The 19,362-nt window shown below is 54.6% G+C and overlaps 1 protein-coding gene across 3 annotated transcripts in view; it reads right to left on the reverse strand.

Moving 5' to 3' along the window:
- Positions 1 to 7,195: 7,195 nt before the first annotated feature.
- The window catches only part of TTF2 (transcription termination factor 2), a 143,758-nt gene continuing 131,591 nt past the window's right edge, over positions 7,196 to 19,362 (reverse strand). For all 3 annotated transcript variants that reach the window (XM_063948739.1, XM_063948740.1, XM_063948741.1), the window contains exons 19-24: positions 16,984 to 17,154; positions 13,799 to 13,857; positions 13,360 to 13,513; positions 8,513 to 8,595; positions 8,223 to 8,297; positions 7,196 to 7,557 (exon numbers count right to left, since the gene is read on the reverse strand). In XM_063948739.1, the coding sequence (XP_063804809.1) occupies positions 7,413 to 7,557; positions 8,223 to 8,297; positions 8,513 to 8,595; positions 13,360 to 13,513; positions 13,799 to 13,857; positions 16,984 to 17,154 (687 nt within the window). In that variant the 3' untranslated portion in view covers positions 7,196 to 7,412. The remainder of the gene's footprint in view (positions 7,558 to 8,222; positions 8,298 to 8,512; positions 8,596 to 13,359; positions 13,514 to 13,798; positions 13,858 to 16,983; positions 17,155 to 19,362) is intronic.

Consider the following 19,362-nt stretch of genomic DNA (forward strand, 5'->3'; position numbering starts at 1 on the left):
AGCAAGATTCTAACTTCACCTGCAGCAATCAGGAGTCAGAACAAAGGCCATCACACTGAGACCTAGTCAGCACAGCTGACTGGTTACCAAGAGACTGACTGGAGGTCACAGCACTAATCTGACCATGATCTACTAAGATGTGCTTATTACAGATTCTAACAAATATATAATGTGCTCCCTATTGTACAATATATGGATATGATCACCAGCACACAGAGTAAAGCACAGACCATAGAGCAGAGAATGAAATGAGGAGGCAGGGAGCTACTGTCCCGCCCCCCCCCTCCCCCAAACCGCCAGGTATAAAGGTGCTGTAAATTACAGATGTGTCCTCATACATCTTGCCTCAATACGCCACACAGCGGGAGATTGCTGGTGTGAGTTAGCTGATCGGTTCCATGCTACTCTGTTAGTCATTTGTTGCCGAAAATGCATTTTATTCTTATCACTATGCGAATAAGATGCACAAGCAGACTCTGGTGCGGATTTAGATATGCGGTATTCCTATATTCTGTGTGCGACTGCAGCTGTATCTGCACACGAAATGCTACATTACAGTGTCAGTGACTGTTTTCTACAAAATCACTGTAGCGTAGAATTTTGCTTGCAGATACAGCCACGGTGGCACACAGTATATAGGCATGCCGCATATCATTTTAACCAGCATAAGTTGCTTGTGCATCCTATCTGCATCGCTTTGCGAGGATGACGGAATTTAATGGAAAACAATTGCGCAAAAGACGCTCAGCACTACGGCATGGCGTGACTGGAAGGGCTCATTAATGTGCAGGGAGGCTAGATGTTAGTGGATACATCTGTATATGGATAACAGAGGTCACCGTGGAGTTCTGTGAACATATAACACACAAGTCTTTCAGCTGAGAGATCCTGTACAAGTCACAATCATGCGATGTGACCTCTAATATCCATAATAATACCCAATAGTTGGCGAATAACGCCTTATAATACACATTTTCCTAATTCCATTCCGGAAGGGTATGTGCCACACACGCTCCTTTACCCTCTCGCCAGTGTATATATGACAAGGGGTGAGCGGGCAGGGAACAAAATAAGAATTTACTTACCGATAATTCTATTTCTCGGAGTCCGTAGTGGATGCTGGGGTTCCTGAAAGGACCATGGGAATAGCGGCTCCGCAGGAGACAGGGCACAAAAAGTAAAACTTTAGGATCAGGTGGTGTGCACTGGCTCCTCCCCCTATGACCCTCCTCCAAGCCTCAGTTAGGATACTGTGCCCGGACGAGCGTACACAATAAGGAAGGATTTATGAATCCCGGGTAAGACTCATACCAGCCACACCAATCACACTGTACAACCTGTGATCTGAACCCAGTTAACAGTATGATAACAGCGGAGCCTCTGAAAAGATGGCTCACAACAAATAATAACCCGATTTTTGTAACTATGTACAAGTAATGCAGATAATCCGCACTTGGGATGGGCGCCCAGCATCCACTACTGACTCCGAGAAATAGAATTATCGGTAAGTAAATTCTTATTTTCTCTATCGTCCTAGTGGATGCTGGGGTTCCTGAAAGGACCATGGGGATTATACCAAAGCTCCCAAACGGGCGGGAGAGTGCGGATGACTCTGCAGCACCGAATGAGAGAACTCCAGGTCCTCCTTAGCCAGGGTATCAAATTTGTAGGATTTTACAAACGTGTTTTCCCCTGACCAAGTAGCTGCTCGGCAAAGTTGTAAAGCCGAGACCCCTCGGGCAGCCGCCCAAGATGAGCCCACCTTCCTTGTGGAATGGGCATTTACATATTTTGGCTGTGGCAGGCCTGCCACAGAATGTGCAAGCTGAATTGTATTACACATCCAACTAGCAAAAGTCTGCTTAAAAGCAAGAGCACCCAGTTTGTTGGGTGCATACAGGATAACAGCAAGTCAGTTTTCCTGACTCCAGCCGTCCTGGAACCTATATTTTCAGGGCCCTGACCACATCTAGCAACTTGGAGTCCTCCAAGTCCCTAGTAGGCGCAAGACACCACAATAAGCTGGTTCAGGTGAAACACTGACACCACCTTAGGGAGAGAACTGGGGACGAGTCCGCAGCTCTGCCCTGTCCGAATGGACAAACAGATATGGGCTTTTTTGAGAAAAAAACCACCAATTTGACACTCGCCTGGTCCAGGCCAGGTCCAAGAGCATGTTCACTTTTCATGTGAGATGCTTCAAATCCACAGATTTGACTGGTTTTAAACCAATGTGTTTTGAGGAATCCCAGAACTACGTTGAGATCCCACAGTGCCACTGGAGGCACAAAAGGGGGTTGTATATGCAATACTCCCTTGACAAACTTCTGGACTTCAGGAACTGAAGCCAATTCTTTCTGGAAGAAAAATCGACAGGGCCGAAATTTGGACCTTAATGGACCCCAATTTGAGGCCCATAGACACTCCTGTTTGCAGGAAATGCAGGAATCGACAGAGTTGAAATTTCTTCGTGGGGCCTTCCTGGCCTCACACCACGCAACATATTTTCGCCACATGTGGTGATAATGTTGTGCGGTCACCTCCTTTCTGGCTGTGACCAGGGTAGGAATGACCTCTTCCTGAATGCCTTTTCCCTTAGGATCCGGCGTTCCACCGCCATGCCGTCAAACGCAGCTGCGGTAAGTCTTGGAACAGACATGGTACTTGCTGAAACAAGTCCCTTCTTAGCGGCAGAGGCCACAAGTCCTCTGTGAGCATCTCTTGAAGTTCCGGGTACCAAGTCCTTCTTGGCCAATCCGGAGCCATGAGTATAGTTCTTACTCCTCTACGTCTTATAATTCTCAGTACCTTAGGTATGAAAAGCAGAGGATGGAACACATACACCGACTGGTACACCCACGGTGTTACCAGAACGTCCACAGCTATTGCCTGAGGGTCTCTTAACCTGGCGCAATACCTGTCCCGTTTTTTGTTCAGACGGGACGCCATCATGTCCACCTTTGGTAATTCCCAACGGTTTACAATTATGTGGAAAACTTCCCCATGAAGTTCCCACTCTGCCGGGTGGAGGTCGTGCCTACTGAGGAAGTCTGCTTCCCAGTTTCCATTCCCGGAATGAAACACTGCTGACAGTGCTATCACATGATTTTCCGCCCAGCGAAAAGTCCTTGCAGTTTTTGCCACTGCCCTCCTGCTTCTTGTGCCGCCCTGTCTATTTACGTGGGCGACTGCCGTGATGTTTTATCCCACTGGATCAATACCGGCTGACCTTGAAGCAGAGGTCTTGCTAAGCTTAGAGCATTATAAATTTACCCTTAGCTATATTTATGTGGAGAAAAGTCTCCAGACTTGATCACACTCCCTGGAAATTTTTTCCTTGTGTGACTGCTCCCCAGCCTCTCGGGCTGGCCTCCGTGGTCACCAACATCCAAAACTGAATGCCGAATCTGCGGCCCTCTAGAAGATGAGCACTCTGTAACCACCACAGGAGAGACACCCTTGTCCTTGGATATAGGGTTATCCGCTGATGCATCTGAAGATGCGATCCGGACCATTTGTCCAGCAGATCCCACTGAAAAGTTCTTGCATGAAATCTGCCGACTGGAATTGCTTCGAAGGAAGTCACCATTTTTTTACCATGGCCCTTGTGCAATGATGCACTGATTTTAGGAGGTTCCTGACTAGCTCGGATAACTCCCTGGCTTTCTCTTCCGGGAGAAACACCTTTTTCTGGACTGTGTCCAGAATCATCCCTAAGCACAGGAGACTTGTTGTCGGGATCAGCTGCGATTTTGGAATATTTAGAATCCACCCCTGCTGTTGTAACAGTATCCGAGATAGTGCTACTCCGACCTCCAACTGTTCCCTGGACTTTGCCCTTATCAGGAGATCGTCCAAGTAAGGGATAATTAAGACGCCTTTTCTTCGAAGAAGAACCATCATTTCGGCCATTACCTTGGTAAAGACCCGGGGTGCCGTGGACAATCCAAACGGCAGCGTCTGAAACTGATAGTGACAGTTCTGTACCACGAACCTGAGGTACCCTTAGTGATAAGGGCAAATTTTGGACATGGAGGTAAGCATCCCTGATGTCTCGGGACACCAGATAGTCCCCTTCTTCCCGGTTCGTTATCACTGCTCTGAGTGACTCCATCTTGATTTGAACCTTTGTAAGTGTTCAAATTTTTTTAGATTTAGAATAGGTCTCACCTAGCCTTCTGGCTTCAGTACCACAATATAGTGTGGAATAATACCCCTTTTCTTGTTGTAGGAGGGGTAATTTAATTATCACCTGCTGGGAATACAGCTCGTGAATTGTTTCCCATACTGCCTCCTTGTCGGAGGGAGACCTTGGTAAAGCAGACTTCAGGAGCCTGCGAGGGGGAAACGTTTCGACATTCCAATCTGTACCCCTGGGATACTACTTGTAGGATCCAGGGGTCCTGTACGGTCTCAGCGTCATGCTGAGAGCTTGTCAGAAGCGGTGGAACGCTTCTGTTCCTGGGAATGGGCTGCCTGCTGCAGTCTTCTTCCCTTTCCTCTATCCCTGGGCAGATATGACTCTTATAGGGACGAAAGGACTGAAGCTGAAAAGACGGTGTCTTTTTCTGCAGAGATGTGACTTAGGGTAAAAACGGTGGATTTTCCAGCAGTTGCCGTGGCCACCAGGTCCGATGGACCGACCCCAAATAACTCCTCCTTTATACGGCAATACACCTTTGTGCCGTTTGGAATCTGCATCACCTGACCACTGTCGTGTCCATAAACATCTTCTGGTAGATATGGACATCGCACTTACTCTTGATGCCAGAGTGCAAATATCCCTCTGTGCATCTCGCATATATAGAAATGCATCCTTTAAATGCTCTATAGTCAATAAAATACTGTCCCTGTCAAGGGTATCAATATTTTTAGTCAGGGAATCCGACCAAGCCACCCCAGCTCTGCACATCCAGGCTGAGGCGATCGCTGGTCGCAGTATAACACCAGTATGTGTGTATATACTTTTTATGATATTTTTCCAGCCTCCTGTCAGCTGGCTCCTTGAGGACGGCCCTATCTATAGACGGTACCGCCACTTGTTCTGATAAGCGTGTGAGCGCCTTATCCACCCTAAGGGGTGTTTCCCAACGCGCCCTAACTTCTGGCGGGAAAGGGTATACCGCCCATATTTTCTATCGGGGGGAACCCACGCATCATCACACACTTCATTTATCTGATTCAGGAAAAACTACGGTAGTTTTTTCACATCCCACATAATACCCTCTTTTGTGGTACTTGTAGTATCAGAAATATGTAACACCTCCTTCATTGCCCTTAACGTGTGGCCCTAATAAGGAATACGTTTGTTTATTCACCGTCGACACTGGATTCAGTGTCCCTGTCTGTGTCTGTGTCGACCGACTAAAGTAAACGGGCGTTTTAAAACCCCTGACGGTGTTTTTGAGACGTCTGGACCGGTACTAATTGTTTGTCGGCCGTCTCATGTCGTCAACCGACCTTGGCGCGTGTTGACATTATCACGTAATTCCCTAAATAAGCCATCCATTCCGGTGTCGACTCCCTAGAGAGTGACATCACCATTACAGGCAATTGCTCCGCCTCCTCACCAACATCGTCCTCATACATGTCGACACACACGTACCGACACACAGCACACACACAGGGAATGCTCTGATAGAGGACAGGACCCACTAGCCCTTTGGAGAGACAGAGGGAGAGTTTGCCAGCACACACCAAAAAACGCTATAATTATATAGGGACAACCTTATATAAGTGTTTTCCCTTATAGCATCTTTTTTATATATTTCTAACGCCAAATTAGTGCCCCCCCTCTCTGTTTTAACCCTGTTTCTGTAGTGCAGTGCAGGGGAGAGCCTGGGAGCCTTCCCTCCAGCCTTTCTGTGAGGGAAAATGGCGCTGTGTGCTGAGGAGATAGGCCCCGCCCCTTTTTCGGCGGCCTCGTCTCCCGCTCTTAACGGATTCTGGCAGGGGTTAAATATCTCCATATAGCCCCCGGAGGCTATATGTGAGGTATTTTTAGCCAAAAATAGGTTTTCATTGCCTCCCAGGGCGCCCCCCTCCCAGCGCCCTGCACCCTCAGTGACTGCCGTGTGAAGTGTGCTGAGAGCAATGGCGCACAGCTGCAGTGCTGTGCGCTACCTTTAGAAGACTGAGGAGTCTTCTGCCGCCGATTCTGGACCTCTTCTTACTTCAGCATCTGCAAGGGGGCCGGCGGCAAGGCTCCGGTGACCATCCAGGCTGTACCTGTGATCGTCCCTCTGGAGCTGATGTCCAGTAGCCAAGAAGCCAATCCATCCTGCACGCAGGTGAGTTCACTTCTTCTCCCCTAAGTCCCTCGTTGCAGTGATCCTGTTGCCAGCAGGACTCACTGTAAAATAAAAAACCTAAGCTAAACTTTTCTAAGCAGCTCTTTAGGAGAGCCACCTAGATTGCACCCTTCTCGGCCGGGCACAAAAATCTAACTGAGGCTTGGAGGAGGGTCATAGGGGGAGGAGCCAGTGCACACCACCTGATCCTAAAGCTTTACTTTTTGTGCCCTGTCTCCTGCGGAGCCGCTATTCCCATGGTCCTTTCAGGAACCCCAGCATCCACTAGGACGATAGAGAAAAGGGGTTATTCAGGTTTGTTAGCAAACCAAAAAAGCACACTAGTGGGCAAAATCATGTGCAGTGCAGGTGGGGCAGATGTAACATGTGCAGAGAGTTAGATTTGGGTGGGTTATTTTGTTTCTGTGCAGGGTAAATACTGGCTGCTTTATTTTTACACTCTAATTTAGATTTCAGTTTGAACACACCCCACCCAAATCTAACTCTCTCTGCACATGTTACATCTGCCCCATCTGCAGTGCAGCATGACATCTAACTCTCTCTGCACATGTTACATCTGCCCCACCTGCAGTGCAGCGTGCTTTTGGCCATTAGTCTGCTTTTTTGGTTTGCTAACAATCCTGAATGAGGCCTATAATGGGTAACACGGGACCAGGCGATGCAGATGTGCGGCCCTTACACGTTGGATATGTAGCTGATCTATGCATGTGTGATATGGGACCGTGGCGGACATAGAGGCCAGGGACCCAGATCATGTTATACCTACATATATTACCATATAATAATGATCTACGCTTCAGCAGAACTGGACTACACTGCGGTCACATCGCCAGTCTGTGCAGCGCGGGACAGCAGATAATGGGAAGAAATACAGACGCTGAAGGTCATTATATAAAAACGCGCTGCTTTATTACATAACACACATAACAGACATATACAGTATAACATATGTAAGAAAAAGCACCACATAAATAAATAGAGAGAGGACAGTTCAATTCCCATCAGTAAGAATTGTCATTTGCATTCATCAGAAAACCGGTAATTCCGGTAACCGGAGCACCCGTACTAAGGCGGATCACCGGCCGGACAGACGTAGACTGGTTACATCCCGAACAGCAGCCGCAGGTCAGCGAGGGTGAGTTTGGTGAACGTGCTGCCGTTTCCAGACAAAACCTTCTTGGCCAAATCTTTCTTCCTGTCTTGGAGCTGAGTGATTTTCTCCTCCACCGTCCCCTGGCACACAAACCTGGGGGCAACACGTAGCTGGTGAGCATTATAACTGCACGCAATAAAGGCGGGCGCAGGAGAGTCGCGGCAGACATCCGGACTGACCATTATTCACTACACGTGTGAACAATGAACTGTTACTATATCTACAGATCTCGCTGGAGGGTTCTGCCGGGTCAGAGGAGAAACGCGTGATTTATCTAACTGTACCTGGCGAGAACCGCAGGGGAGGCGTTCTGCTCATTTGTACGCAATGTGAAAGTAATGACGCTTAGGGGGGTAATTAGTACAGAAGAGAGCAGGGTAATAAATACACCTAGGGCAGACGGGTGACGCTGCGGTAACAGGAGGCAATCGGCAGATACCATTCACAATGTTCTAGGCATACAGAGTTAGGGTATCAGAGATGAAAGTTCACTTACACCAGTGATGAAGAACCTTTGATGAATAATACATCCCAGCATGCCCTGCTACAGGTTTGGCATGGACAAATAGCAAAACTGTAGCAGGGCATGCTGGGATGTATAGTTCAATAGCTGAAGTGCCAAAGGTTCCCCATCACTGACCTAGAGTGTCTGATAGATAGTCCTCACCAGTAACGCTATAACGGGAAACCAGCGAGCTGCGCTAATGAGCCCCAGAAGTGACTCCTCCCACCAGCAGAACGATGTAAGACATTCTCACCGATGTATGACCACGTCCTTGTGTTGTCCCACTCGGTAGATTCGATCACAAGCCTGATCCTCCAGCGCCGGATTCCTGGGGGACACGTGGACAATCACACAATTATTCTATTGTAATAAAACACATACAAAGGGGGATGGAACCACCCGCGTCCGGTGGCGTCATCGCCTCGCGTACACTGCATGCGCCAAGGGGATGGATGGAGTGTCTGCAAGTAACCCCACGACGGCAAGCTGCCACGCCATGACAAAAACAATCACATGTGGGTAGCGGGTAGAAGGTGGCATTACCAGTGCATGTCCAACAAGAAGAGGTGGTTTCCGCCAATCAGGTTTAAACCAACGCCACCGGCACACAGGGAAACCAGCATGACCTGAAACAGAGACCACAAACATTACAAGATGAAGCCCACCTCCACCCCGCCCCCCCCCCCCCCTCCCTGATATCAGCCAGACTGGACCACAGGGAGATCCGCGAACTACTCTGCTCTCCCTGCCAGTACATGGGCTCATATCCTCTACTGTATCATGGGAAGGGGACGCTGACAGTGGTAGGTGCGCCTGTGGGAAGGGAGTGAGAGGCTGGCAGCGGTAGCTGCACCTGTGAGAGGGGAGTGTGAGAGGCTGCACCTGTGAGAGGGGGGAGTGAGAGGCTGGCAGTGGGGTAGGTGCTCCTGCGGGAGGGGAGCAAGAGGCTGGCAGCGGTAGGTGCTCCTGTGGGAGGGGAGTGAGAGGCTGGCAGCGGTAGGTGCGCCTGTGGGAGGGGAGTGTGAGGCTGGCAGTGGTAGGTGCGCCTGTGAGAGGGGAGTGAGAGGCTGGCAGCGGTAGGTGCGCCTGTGGGAGAGGAGTGTGAGGCTGGCAGCGGTAGGTGCGCCTGTGGGAGGGGAGTGAGGCTGGCAGTGGGGTAGGTGCACCTGTGGGAGGTGGAGTGAGAGGCTGGCAGCGGTAGGTGCGCCTGTGGGAGGGGAGTGTGAGGCTGGCAGCGGTAGGTGCGCCTGTGGGAGGGGAGTGTGAGAGGCTGGCAGTGGTAGGTGCGCCTGTGGGAGGGGAGTGAGAGGCTGGCAGTGGGGTAGGTGCTCCTGTGGGAGGTGGAGTGAGAGGCTGGCAGCGGTAGGTGCTCCTGTGGGAGGGAGGAGTGAGAGGCTGGCAGCGGTAGGTGCTCCTGTGGGAGGGGAGCAAGAGGCTGGCATCGGTAGGTGCTCCTGTGGGAGGGGGGAGTGAGAGGCTGGCAGCGGTAGGTGCTCCTGTGGGAGGGGGGAGTGAGAGGCTGGCAGCGGTAGGTGCTCCTGTGGGAGGGGGGAGTGAGAGGCTGGCAGCGGGGTAGGTGTGCGTGTGGAAGGGGAGTGAGAGGCTGGCAGGGGTAGGTGCGCCTGTGGGAGGGGAGTGTGAGGCTGGCAGCGGTAGGTGCGCCTGTGGGAGGGGAGTGTGAGGCTGGCAGCGGTAGGTGCGCCTGTGGGAGGGGAGTGTGAGGCTGGCAGCGGTAGGTGCGCCTGTGGGAGGGGAGTGTGAGGCTGGCAGCGGTAGGTGCGCCTGTGGGAGGGGAGTGAGAGGCTGGCAGTGGGGTAAGTGCACCTGTGGGAGGTGGAGTGAGAGGCTGGCAGCGGTAGGTGCTCCTGTGGGAGGGGAGCAAGAGGCTGGCAGTGGTATGTGCTCCTGTGGGAGGGGAATGAGGCTGGCAGAGGTAGGTGCTCCTGTGGGAGGGGAGTGAGAGGATGGCAGTGGTAGGTGCTCCTGTGGGAGGGGAATGAGGCTGGCAGAGGTAGGTGCACCTGTGAAAGGGGAGTGTGAGGCTGGCAGCGGTAGGTGCTCCTGTGGGAGGGGAATGTGAGAGGCTGGCAGCGGTAGGTGCTCCTGTGGGAGGGGAATGTGAGAGGCTGGCAGCGGTAGGTGCGCCTGTGGGAGGAAAGTGAGGCTGGCAGCTGTAGGTGCTCCTGTGGGAGGGGAGTGAGAGGCTGGCAGTGGTAGGTGCTCCTGTGGGAGGGGAATGAGGCTGGCAGAGGTAGGTGCACCTGTGAAAGGGGAGTGTGAGGCTGGCAGCGGTAGGTGCTCCTGTGGGAGGGGAGTGAGAGGCTGGCAGCGGTAGGTGCGCCTGTGGGAGGGGAGTGAGAGGCTGGCAGCGGTAGGTGCTCCTGTGGGAGGGGAATGAGGCTGGCAGAGGAAGGTGCTCCTGTGAAAGGGGAGTGTGAGGCTGGCAGCGGTAGGTGCACCTGTGAAAGGGGAGTGTGTGGCTGGCAGCGGGAGGTGCGCCTGTGGGAGGGGAATGAGGCTGGCAGAGGTAGGTGCACCTGTGAAAGGGGAGTGTGAGGCTGGCAGCGGTAGGTGCGCCTGTGGGAGGGGAGTGAGAGGCTGGCAGCGGTAGATGCGCCTGTGAAAGGGGAGTGTGAGGCTGGCAGCGGTAGGTGCGCCTGTGGGAGGGGAGTGAGAGGCTGGCAGCGGTAGGTGCGCCTGTTGGAGGGAAGTGAGAGGCTGGCAGCGGTAGGTGCGCCTGTGGGAGGGGAATGAGGCTGGCAGAGGTAGGTGCACCTGTGAAAGGGGAGTGTGAGGCTGGCAGCGGTAGGTGCGCCTGTGGGAGGGCAGTGAGAGGCTGGCAGCGGTAGATGCGCCTGTGAAAGGGGAGTGTGAGGCTGGCAGCGGTAGGTGCGCCTGTGGGAGGGGAGTGAGAGGCTGGCAGCGGTAGGTGTGCCTGTGGGAGGGGAGTGAGAGGCTGGCAGCGGTAGATGCGCCTGTGAAAGGGGAGTGTGAGGCTGGCAGCGGTAGGTGCGCCTGTGGGAGGGGAGTGAGAGGCTGGCAGCGGTAGGTGCTCCTGTGGGAGGGGAGTGAGAGGCTGGCAGCGGTAGGTGCGCCTGTGGGAGGGGAGTGAGAGGCTGGCAGTGGTAGGTGCGCCTGTGGGAGGGGAGTGTGAGGCTGGCAGAGGTAGGTGCGCCTGTGGGAGGGGAGTGTGAGACTGGCAGCGGTAGGTGCTCCTGTGGGAGGGGAATGTGAGGTTGGCAGCGGTAGGTGCTCCTGTGGGAGGGGAGTGTGAGGCTGGCAGCGGTATGTGCTCCTGTGGGAGGGGAGTGAGAGGCTGGCAGCGGTAGATGCGCCTGTGAAAGGGGAGTGTGAGGCTGGCAGCGGTAGGTGCGCCTGTGGGAGGGGAGTGAGAGGCTGGCAGCGGTAGATGCGCCTGTGAAAGGGGAGTGTGAGGCTGGCAGCGGTAGGTGCGCCTGTGGGAGGGGAGTGAGAGGCTGGCAGCGGTAGGTGCGCCTGTTGGAGGGAAGTGAGAGGCTGGCAGCGGTAGGTGCGCCTGTGGGAGGGGAATGAGGCTGGCAGAGGTAGGTGCACCTGTGAAAGGGGAGTGTGAGGCTGGCAGCGGTAGGTGCGCCTGTGGGAGGGCAGTGAGAGGCTGGCAGCGGTAGATGCGCCTGTGAAAGGGGAGTGTGAGGCTGGCAGCGGTAGGTGCGCCTGTGGGAGGGGAGTGAGAGGCTGGCAGCGGTAGGTGTGCCTGTGGGAGGGGAGTGAGAGGCTGGCAGCGGTAGATGCGCCTGTGAAAGGGGAGTGTGAGGCTGGCAGCGGTAGGTGCGCCTGTGGGAGGGGAGTGAGAGGCTGGCAGCGGTAGGTGCTCCTGTGGGAGGGGAGTGAGAGGCTGGCAGCGGTAGGTGCGCCTGTGGGAGGGGAGTGAGAGGCTGGCAGTGGTAGGTGCGCCTGTGGGAGGGGAGTGTGAGGCTGGCAGAGGTAGGTGCGCCTGTGGGAGGGGAGTGTGAGACTGGCAGCGGTAGGTGCTCCTGTGGGAGGGGAATGTGAGGTTGGCAGCGGTAGGTGCTCCTGTGGGAGGGGAGTGTGAGGCTGGCAGCGGTATGTGCTCCTGTGGGAGGGGAGTGAGAGGCTGGCAGCGGTAGGTGCTCCTGTGGGAGGGGAGTGAGAGGATGGCAGCGGGAGGTGCTCCTGTGGGAGGGGAGTGAGAGGCTGGCAGTGGTAGGTGCTCCTGTGGGAGGTAAGTGAGGCTGGCAGTGGTAGGTGCGCACGTGGGAGGGCAGTGAGAGGCTGGCAGCGGTAGGTGCGCCTGTGGGAGGGGAGTGAGAGGCTGGCAGCGGTAGGTGCGCCTGTGGGAGGGGAGTGAGAGGCTGGCAGCGGTAGATGCGCCTGTGAAAGGGGAGTGTGAGGCTGGCAGAGGTAGGTGCACCTGTGAAAGGGGAGTGTGAGGCTGGCAGCGGTAGGTGCGCCTGTGGGAGGGGAGTGTGAGGCTGGCAGCGGTAGGTGCGCCTGTGGGAGGGGAGTGAGAGGCTGGCAGCGGTAGATGCGCCTGTGAAAGGGGAGTGTGAGGCTGGCAGAGGTAGGTGCACCTGTGAAAGGGGAGTGTGAGGCTGGCAGCGGTAGGTGCGCCTGTGGGAGGGCAGTGAGAGGCTGGCAGCGGTAGATGCGCCTGTGAAAGGGGAGTGTGAGGCTGGCAGCGGTAGGTGCGCCTGTGGTAGGGGAGTGAGAGGCTGGCAGCGGTAGGTGCGCCTGTGGGAGGGGAGTGAGAGGCTGGCAGCGGTAGATGCGCCTGTGGGAGGGGAGTGAGAGGCTGGCAGCGGTAGGTGCTCCTGTGGGAGGGGAGTGAGAGGCTGGCAGCGGTAGGTGCTCCTGTGGGAGGGGAGTGAGAGGCTGGCAGCGGTAGGTGCGCCTGTGGGAGGGGAGTGAGAGGCTGGCAGTGGTAGGTGCGCCTGTGGGAGGGGAGTGTGAGACTGGCAGCGGTAGGTGCTCCTGTGGGAGGGGAATGTGAGAGGTTGGCAGCGGTAGGTGCTCCTGTGGGAGGGGAGTGAGAGGCTGGCAGCGGTAGGTGCTCCTGTGGGAGGGGAGTGAGGCTGGCAGCGGTAGGTGCTCCTGTGGGAGGGGAGTGAGAGGCTGGCAGCGGTAGGTGCTCCTGTGGGAGGGGAGTGAGAGGCTGGCAGTGGTAGGTGCTCCTGTGGGAGGTAAGTGAGGCTGGCAGTGGTAGGTGCGCACGTGGGAGGGCAGAGAGAGTCAGATTCCGCACAGTCTGCTCCTCACCTGCTGGCCATCATACACCCTGTCTGGAACCGAGCTCCTTACAGGAAATAAAACGCTCTATACCACGCTGCTTAGACGCGGAGTCAGCGTAACGCGAGGCGTGCAGTGCATTGTGGGAAGCAGACACTTCATACCTGGGGTCCTCGGGAGTTCACGTTAAACTCTTCCACAACCTCCATCCGCTGTTTGGGATTGACGGAGCCGTCGATAGTGGCGTAGGAGAGTCCGATGCGCTTTAGATGCGCAGCCACAATCTTCAGCATGCCGGTCCACTGAGACACTATGACGCTGGTGACGATACATAACAGACCATTAACCACTCGCACGCCACAGTTCCGGCACGTCTCCAGTATTATCACCTCTCATGCAGAGAACGTGGGAATAAGGTAGGGAACATACAGATGTCGCCATGCCAGGAATTAATGGAGCGATCGCCGGTTGCGAATAGTCACAGCCCGGCACGCCATGCATTAAGCAGTGTTGCGGCATTCTGCATCGCAGCAAGAAGAGCATGGCCACATCTGTACACGCCTCTGCTCAGTGACCAGCGCTGGACCTCACTCTGCTCCTCACCTCTTCTGCGGCTCAGGTCCAGCGTTTATGGCTTTCAGCTCTGAGATAAGGGAATCGATCTGGGGAGAGAGACGGCGTTAAACAGAGTGTCAGGCGGTCCCCCGCACCCGCGGCAGTGCGCCCGGATCTCCAGCATCCAACCCGTTTCCTAGTGAAGCGGCAGGAGGAGGAGATCATACAGCAAATTGTGGCGCCGTATGGAGGAGTTGGGGTTAAAAAATGCGAAAATACCATTTAGCGTCACCCCCACCCGGAAAAACGTGGCATTTTGGGGGAGGGTCTCGCGATGAGTTGCAGGATAGATAATTTGTGATACCATTGGGGGGGTATTTATTTAGCCGCGATAGCCGACTTTTTGTGCGAAAAAACAGACTTTTCCCGCAAATCGCGATTACACCCTATTCAATTATCCGGGAAAAATTATCGGCGGTCATTTTGTCACAAATTTCACTTCACCTTCTCTGAGCAGGGGAACAGTTGGTAAAAATGTTTGGACATGGTACAGAACCCCTGGGACACCCCCTTAATGACTAATTAGGCACGTTATAGATTTGTTGTTATTTTTAATTGCTCAATAATGACATGTCATTTTTAGGGTAAAAAAGTACACAGTGATGGAAAATGGGGTACAAGGTATTGGGGGCTGTATGAATGGGACAGGGATATGGGGGTGCTGTATGAATGGGACAGGGATATGGGGGTGCTGTATGAATGGGACAGGGAAATGGGGGTGCTGTATGAATGGGACAGGGATATGGGGGTGCTGTATGAATGGGACAGGGATATGGGGGTGCTGTATGAATGGGACAGGGATATGGGGGTGCTGTATGAATGGGACAGGTATATGGGGGTGCTGTATGAATGGGACAGGTATATGGGGGTGCTGTATGAATGGGACAGGTATATGGGGGTGCTGTATGAATGGGACAGGGATATGGGGGTGCTGTATGAATGGGACAGGTATATGGGGGTGCTGTATGAATGGGACAGGGATATGGGGGTGCTGTATGAATGGGACAGGTATATGGGGGTGCTGTATGAATGGGACAGGTATATGGGGGTGCTGTATGAATGGGACAGGTATATGGGGGTGCTGTATGAATGGGACAGGGATATGGGGGTGCTGTATGAATGGGACAGGTATATGGGGGTGCTGTATGAATGGGACAGGTATATGGGGGTGCTGTATGAACGGGACAGGTATATGGGGGTGCTGTATGAACGGGACAGGTATATGGGGGTGCTGTATGAACGGGACAGGTATATGGGGGTGCTGTATGAACGGGACAGGTATATAGGGGTGCTGTATGAAGGGACAGGGATATGGGGGTGCTGTACGAATGGGACAGGGATATGGGGGTGCTGTACGAATGGGACAGGGATATGGGGGTGCTGTACGAATGGGACAGGCATATGGGGGTGCTGTACGAATGGGACAGGCATATGGGGGTGCTGTACGAATGGGACAGGGATATTGGGGTGCTGTACGAATGGGACAGGGATACTGGGGTGCTGTACGAATGGGAAAGGGATACTGGGGTGCTGTACGAATGGGACAGGGATACTGGGGTGCTGTACGAATGGGACAGGGATACTGGGGTGCTGTACGAATGGGACAGGGATATTGGGGTGCTGTACGAATGGGACAGGGATATTGGGGTGCTGTACGAATGGGACAGGGATACTGGGGTGCTGTACGAATGGGACAGGGATACTGGGGTGCCGTACGAATGGGACAGGGATACGGGGGTGCCGTACGAACGGGACAGGGATACGGGGGTGCCGTACGAACGGGACAGGGATACGGGGGTGCCGTACGAACGGGACAGGGATATGGGGGTGCCGTACGAACGGGACAGGGATATGGGGGTGCCGTACGAACGGGACTGGGATATGGGGGTGCTGTACGAACGGGACAGGGATATGGGGGTGCTGTATGAACGGGACAGGGATATTGGGGTGCTGTATGAACGGGACAGGGATATTGGGGTGCTGTATGAACGGGACAGGTATATGGGGTGCTGTATGAATGGGACAGGGATATGGGGGTGCTGTATGAATGGGACAGGGATATGGGGGAGCTGTATGAATGGGACAGGGATATTGGGGTGCTGTATGAATGGGACAGGGATATGGGGGTGCTGTATGAATGGGACAGGGATATTGAGGTGCTGTATGAACGGGACAGGTATATGGGGTGCTGTATGAATGGGACAGGGATATTGGGGTGCTGTATAAATGGGACAGGTATTTAGGGGCGCTTTTTTTATTTTTTACAAGTACCATAAAATGACCCAAATATATAGTATACCCATTTTCACGTACCCCAAATTTACTGAGAGCACTTATTGTGCAGAAAAAACAACAACTGCTTTCTATAATTTTTTGCATTATAAGAGAAACGCATATAACCGCCATGTCACACAATGTAAGTCCCCCAGGAACGCTGTACTGTGACCTCTAATACACTGCTCTCCTGGTAGTTTGGCATTTTTGGGGTACAGGCTGATTTCCCCATTTTCTCCTACACTTTTCACTGCAAGAATTTTCACGTGAAACCCTTTTGGAATTGAATAGGTCAAAAAACGGGAGTGCGCATACCTGCGGCAATTTTTTGTCCGCCTGCCACGTGAAAAGTTTGCGACTAATTGAATACCCCCACCATGGGTAGATTTGTGCAATCTTAAAAACCAAAAAGTGGTGGTGTTGCCTATAGCAACCAATCACATTCTACCAATCAGTTCTCTACTCCACCCTAAAAAATTATAGACATAATGTGATTGGTTGCTATGAGCAACTTGTCCATTGGTTCTCTATGGATGGTCTGATACATCCCCCCCATAAGGTACCATTGATTGTATTACTATCGGGGTGCGCAGGCCCCAACACACACACACACACACACACACACACACGCGAGCACGCACACTAACCCTTACACACGCACACACCCTTACACACTCACCCAGCCACTCACCCTTACACACACGCACTCACAACCTTACATGCACTCACTCTCCCTTACACACACATGCACCCAACCTTACACACGCACACTCTTGCACACAACCTTACACACACACACTCACCCTTGCGCGCGCCCTCCCGCCCTTACACACGCGCACACCTTCACGCACCCACTCTCCCTTACACACACACACACTAACCCTTACACACACACGCACCTTTGTGCTCCGGCTCTCACTCTCAAACAGCTCAGCCTGGAACTTGGTCCCGTTCAGGGAAACGGTGGATTTGGGGTCAGGGGTCTCCAGGTGACACAGGGTCAGGGCGCTCAGCTGCTCCTCCAGCGTCAGGCTCAGCCCCTCACTTCTCAGCTCCTGCTGGTCGAGAGTCTGGGGGAAAGATGGGGTCACACCGTCATCACTCCGCCCACAGTCGGGTCACCTTACAGAGTTACCCTCCCCTGGTAACGTGTGTATATAGGGAAGAGAGGTGACGTGACATGCGGTACAGTGCCCTGTATGTGTAACGCATAGGAGAGACAGACGGCGACTATCAGGGCTGGAGCTGGACAGAGACACAAAACCAATCCGCTCATCCGGACGTGGCATCTCTCATACACTATGACCCACAGGGCGAGACAGGGACAGAGGAGCAGGGACAGGGCGAGACAGGGACAGAGGAGCAGGGACAGGGCGGGACAGGGACAGAGGAGCAGGGACAGGGCGGGACAGGGACAGAGGAGCAGGGACAGGAGGAGCAGGGACAGAGGAGCATAGTGCGGATCACGGGGACACTCACCGTCCTCAGCAGGGAGAGGTGGCAGCAGCACTGGCAGAGGAACAGGGACAGGATGAGATAGGGACAGAGGACCATAGTGAGGATGACGGGAACACTCACCGTCCTCAGCAGGGAGAGGTGACAGCAGCACTGGCGGAGGAGCAGGGACAGGATGAGATCGGGACAGAGGACCATAGTGGGGATGACGGGGACACTCACCGTCCTCAGCAGGGAGAGGTGACAGCACTGGCGGATGAGCAGGGACAGGATGAGATAGGGACAGAGGACCATAGTGGGGATGACGGGGACACTCACCGTCCTCAGCAGGGAGAGGTGACAGCACTGGCGGATGAGCAGGGACAGGATGAGATAGGGACAGGGGACCATAGTGGGGATGACGGGGACACTCACCGTCCTCAGCAGGGAGAGGTGACAGCAGCACTGGCGGAGGAGCAGGGACAGGATGAGATAGGGACAGGGGACCATAGTGGGGATGACGGGGACACTCACCGTCCTCAGCAGGGAGAGGTGACAGCACTGGCGGATGAGCAGGGACAGGATGAGATAGGGACAGAGGACCATAGTGGGGATGACGGGGACACTCACCGTCCTCAGCAGGGAGAGGTGACAGCACTGGCGGATGAGCAGGGACAGGATGAGATAGGGACAGGGGACCATAGTGGGGATGACGGGGACACTCACCGTCCTCAGCAGGGAGAGGTGACAGCAGCACTGGCGGAGGAGCAGGGACAGGATGAGATAGGGACAGGGGACCATAGTGGGGATGACGGGGACACTCACCGTCCTCAGCAGGGAGAGGTGACAGCACTGGCGGATGAGCAGGGACAGGATGAGATAGGGACAGGGGACCATAGTGGGGATGACGGGAACACTCACCGTCCTCAGCAGGGAGAGGCGACAGCAGCACTGGCGGAGGAGCAGGGACAGGATGAGACAGGGAGAGGACCATAGTGGGGATGACGGGGACACTCACCGCCCTCAGCAGGGAGAGGTGACAGCAACACTGGCGGAGGAGCAGGGACAGGATGAGATAGGGACAGAGGACCATAGTGCGGATGACGGGGACACTCACCGTCCTCAGCAGGGAGAGGTGACAGCAGCACTGGCGGAGGAGCAGGGACAGGATGAGATCGGGACAGAGGACCATAGTGGGGATGACGGGGACACTCACCGTCCTCAGCAGGGAGAGGTGACAGCACTGGCGGATGAGCAGGGACAGGATGAGATAGGGACAGAGGACCATAGTGGGGATGACGGGGACACTCACCGTCCTCAGCAGGGAGAGGTGACAGCAGCACTGGCGGAGGAGCAGGGACAGGATGAGATAGGGACAGGGGACCATAGTGGGGATGACGGGGACACTCACCGTCCTCAGCAGGGAGAGGTGACAGCACTGGCGGAGGAGCAGGGACAGGATGAGATAGGGACAGAGGACCATAGTGCGGATGACGGGGACACTCACCGTCCTCAGCAGGGAGAGGTGACAGCACTGGCGGACGAGCAGGGACAGGATGAGACAGGGACAGAGGACCATAGTGGGGATGACGGGGACACTCACCGTCCTCAGCAGGGAGAGGTGACAGCACTGGCGGAGGAGCAGGGACAGGATGAGACAGGGACAGAGGAGCATAGTGGGGATGACGGGGACACTCACCGTTCTCAGCAGGGAGAGGTGACAGCAGCACTGGCGGAGGAGCAGGGACAGGATGAGACAGGGAGAGGACCATAATGGGGATGACGGGGACACTCACCGTCCTCAGCAGGGAGAGGTGACAGCAGCACTGGCGGAGGAGCAGGGA

Source organism: Pseudophryne corroboree, assembly GCF_028390025.1.
Source record: "Pseudophryne corroboree isolate aPseCor3 chromosome 2 unlocalized genomic scaffold, aPseCor3.hap2 SUPER_2_unloc_1, whole genome shotgun sequence".
In the NCBI taxonomy this organism is placed as follows: Eukaryota; Metazoa; Chordata; class Amphibia; order Anura; family Myobatrachidae; genus Pseudophryne; species Pseudophryne corroboree.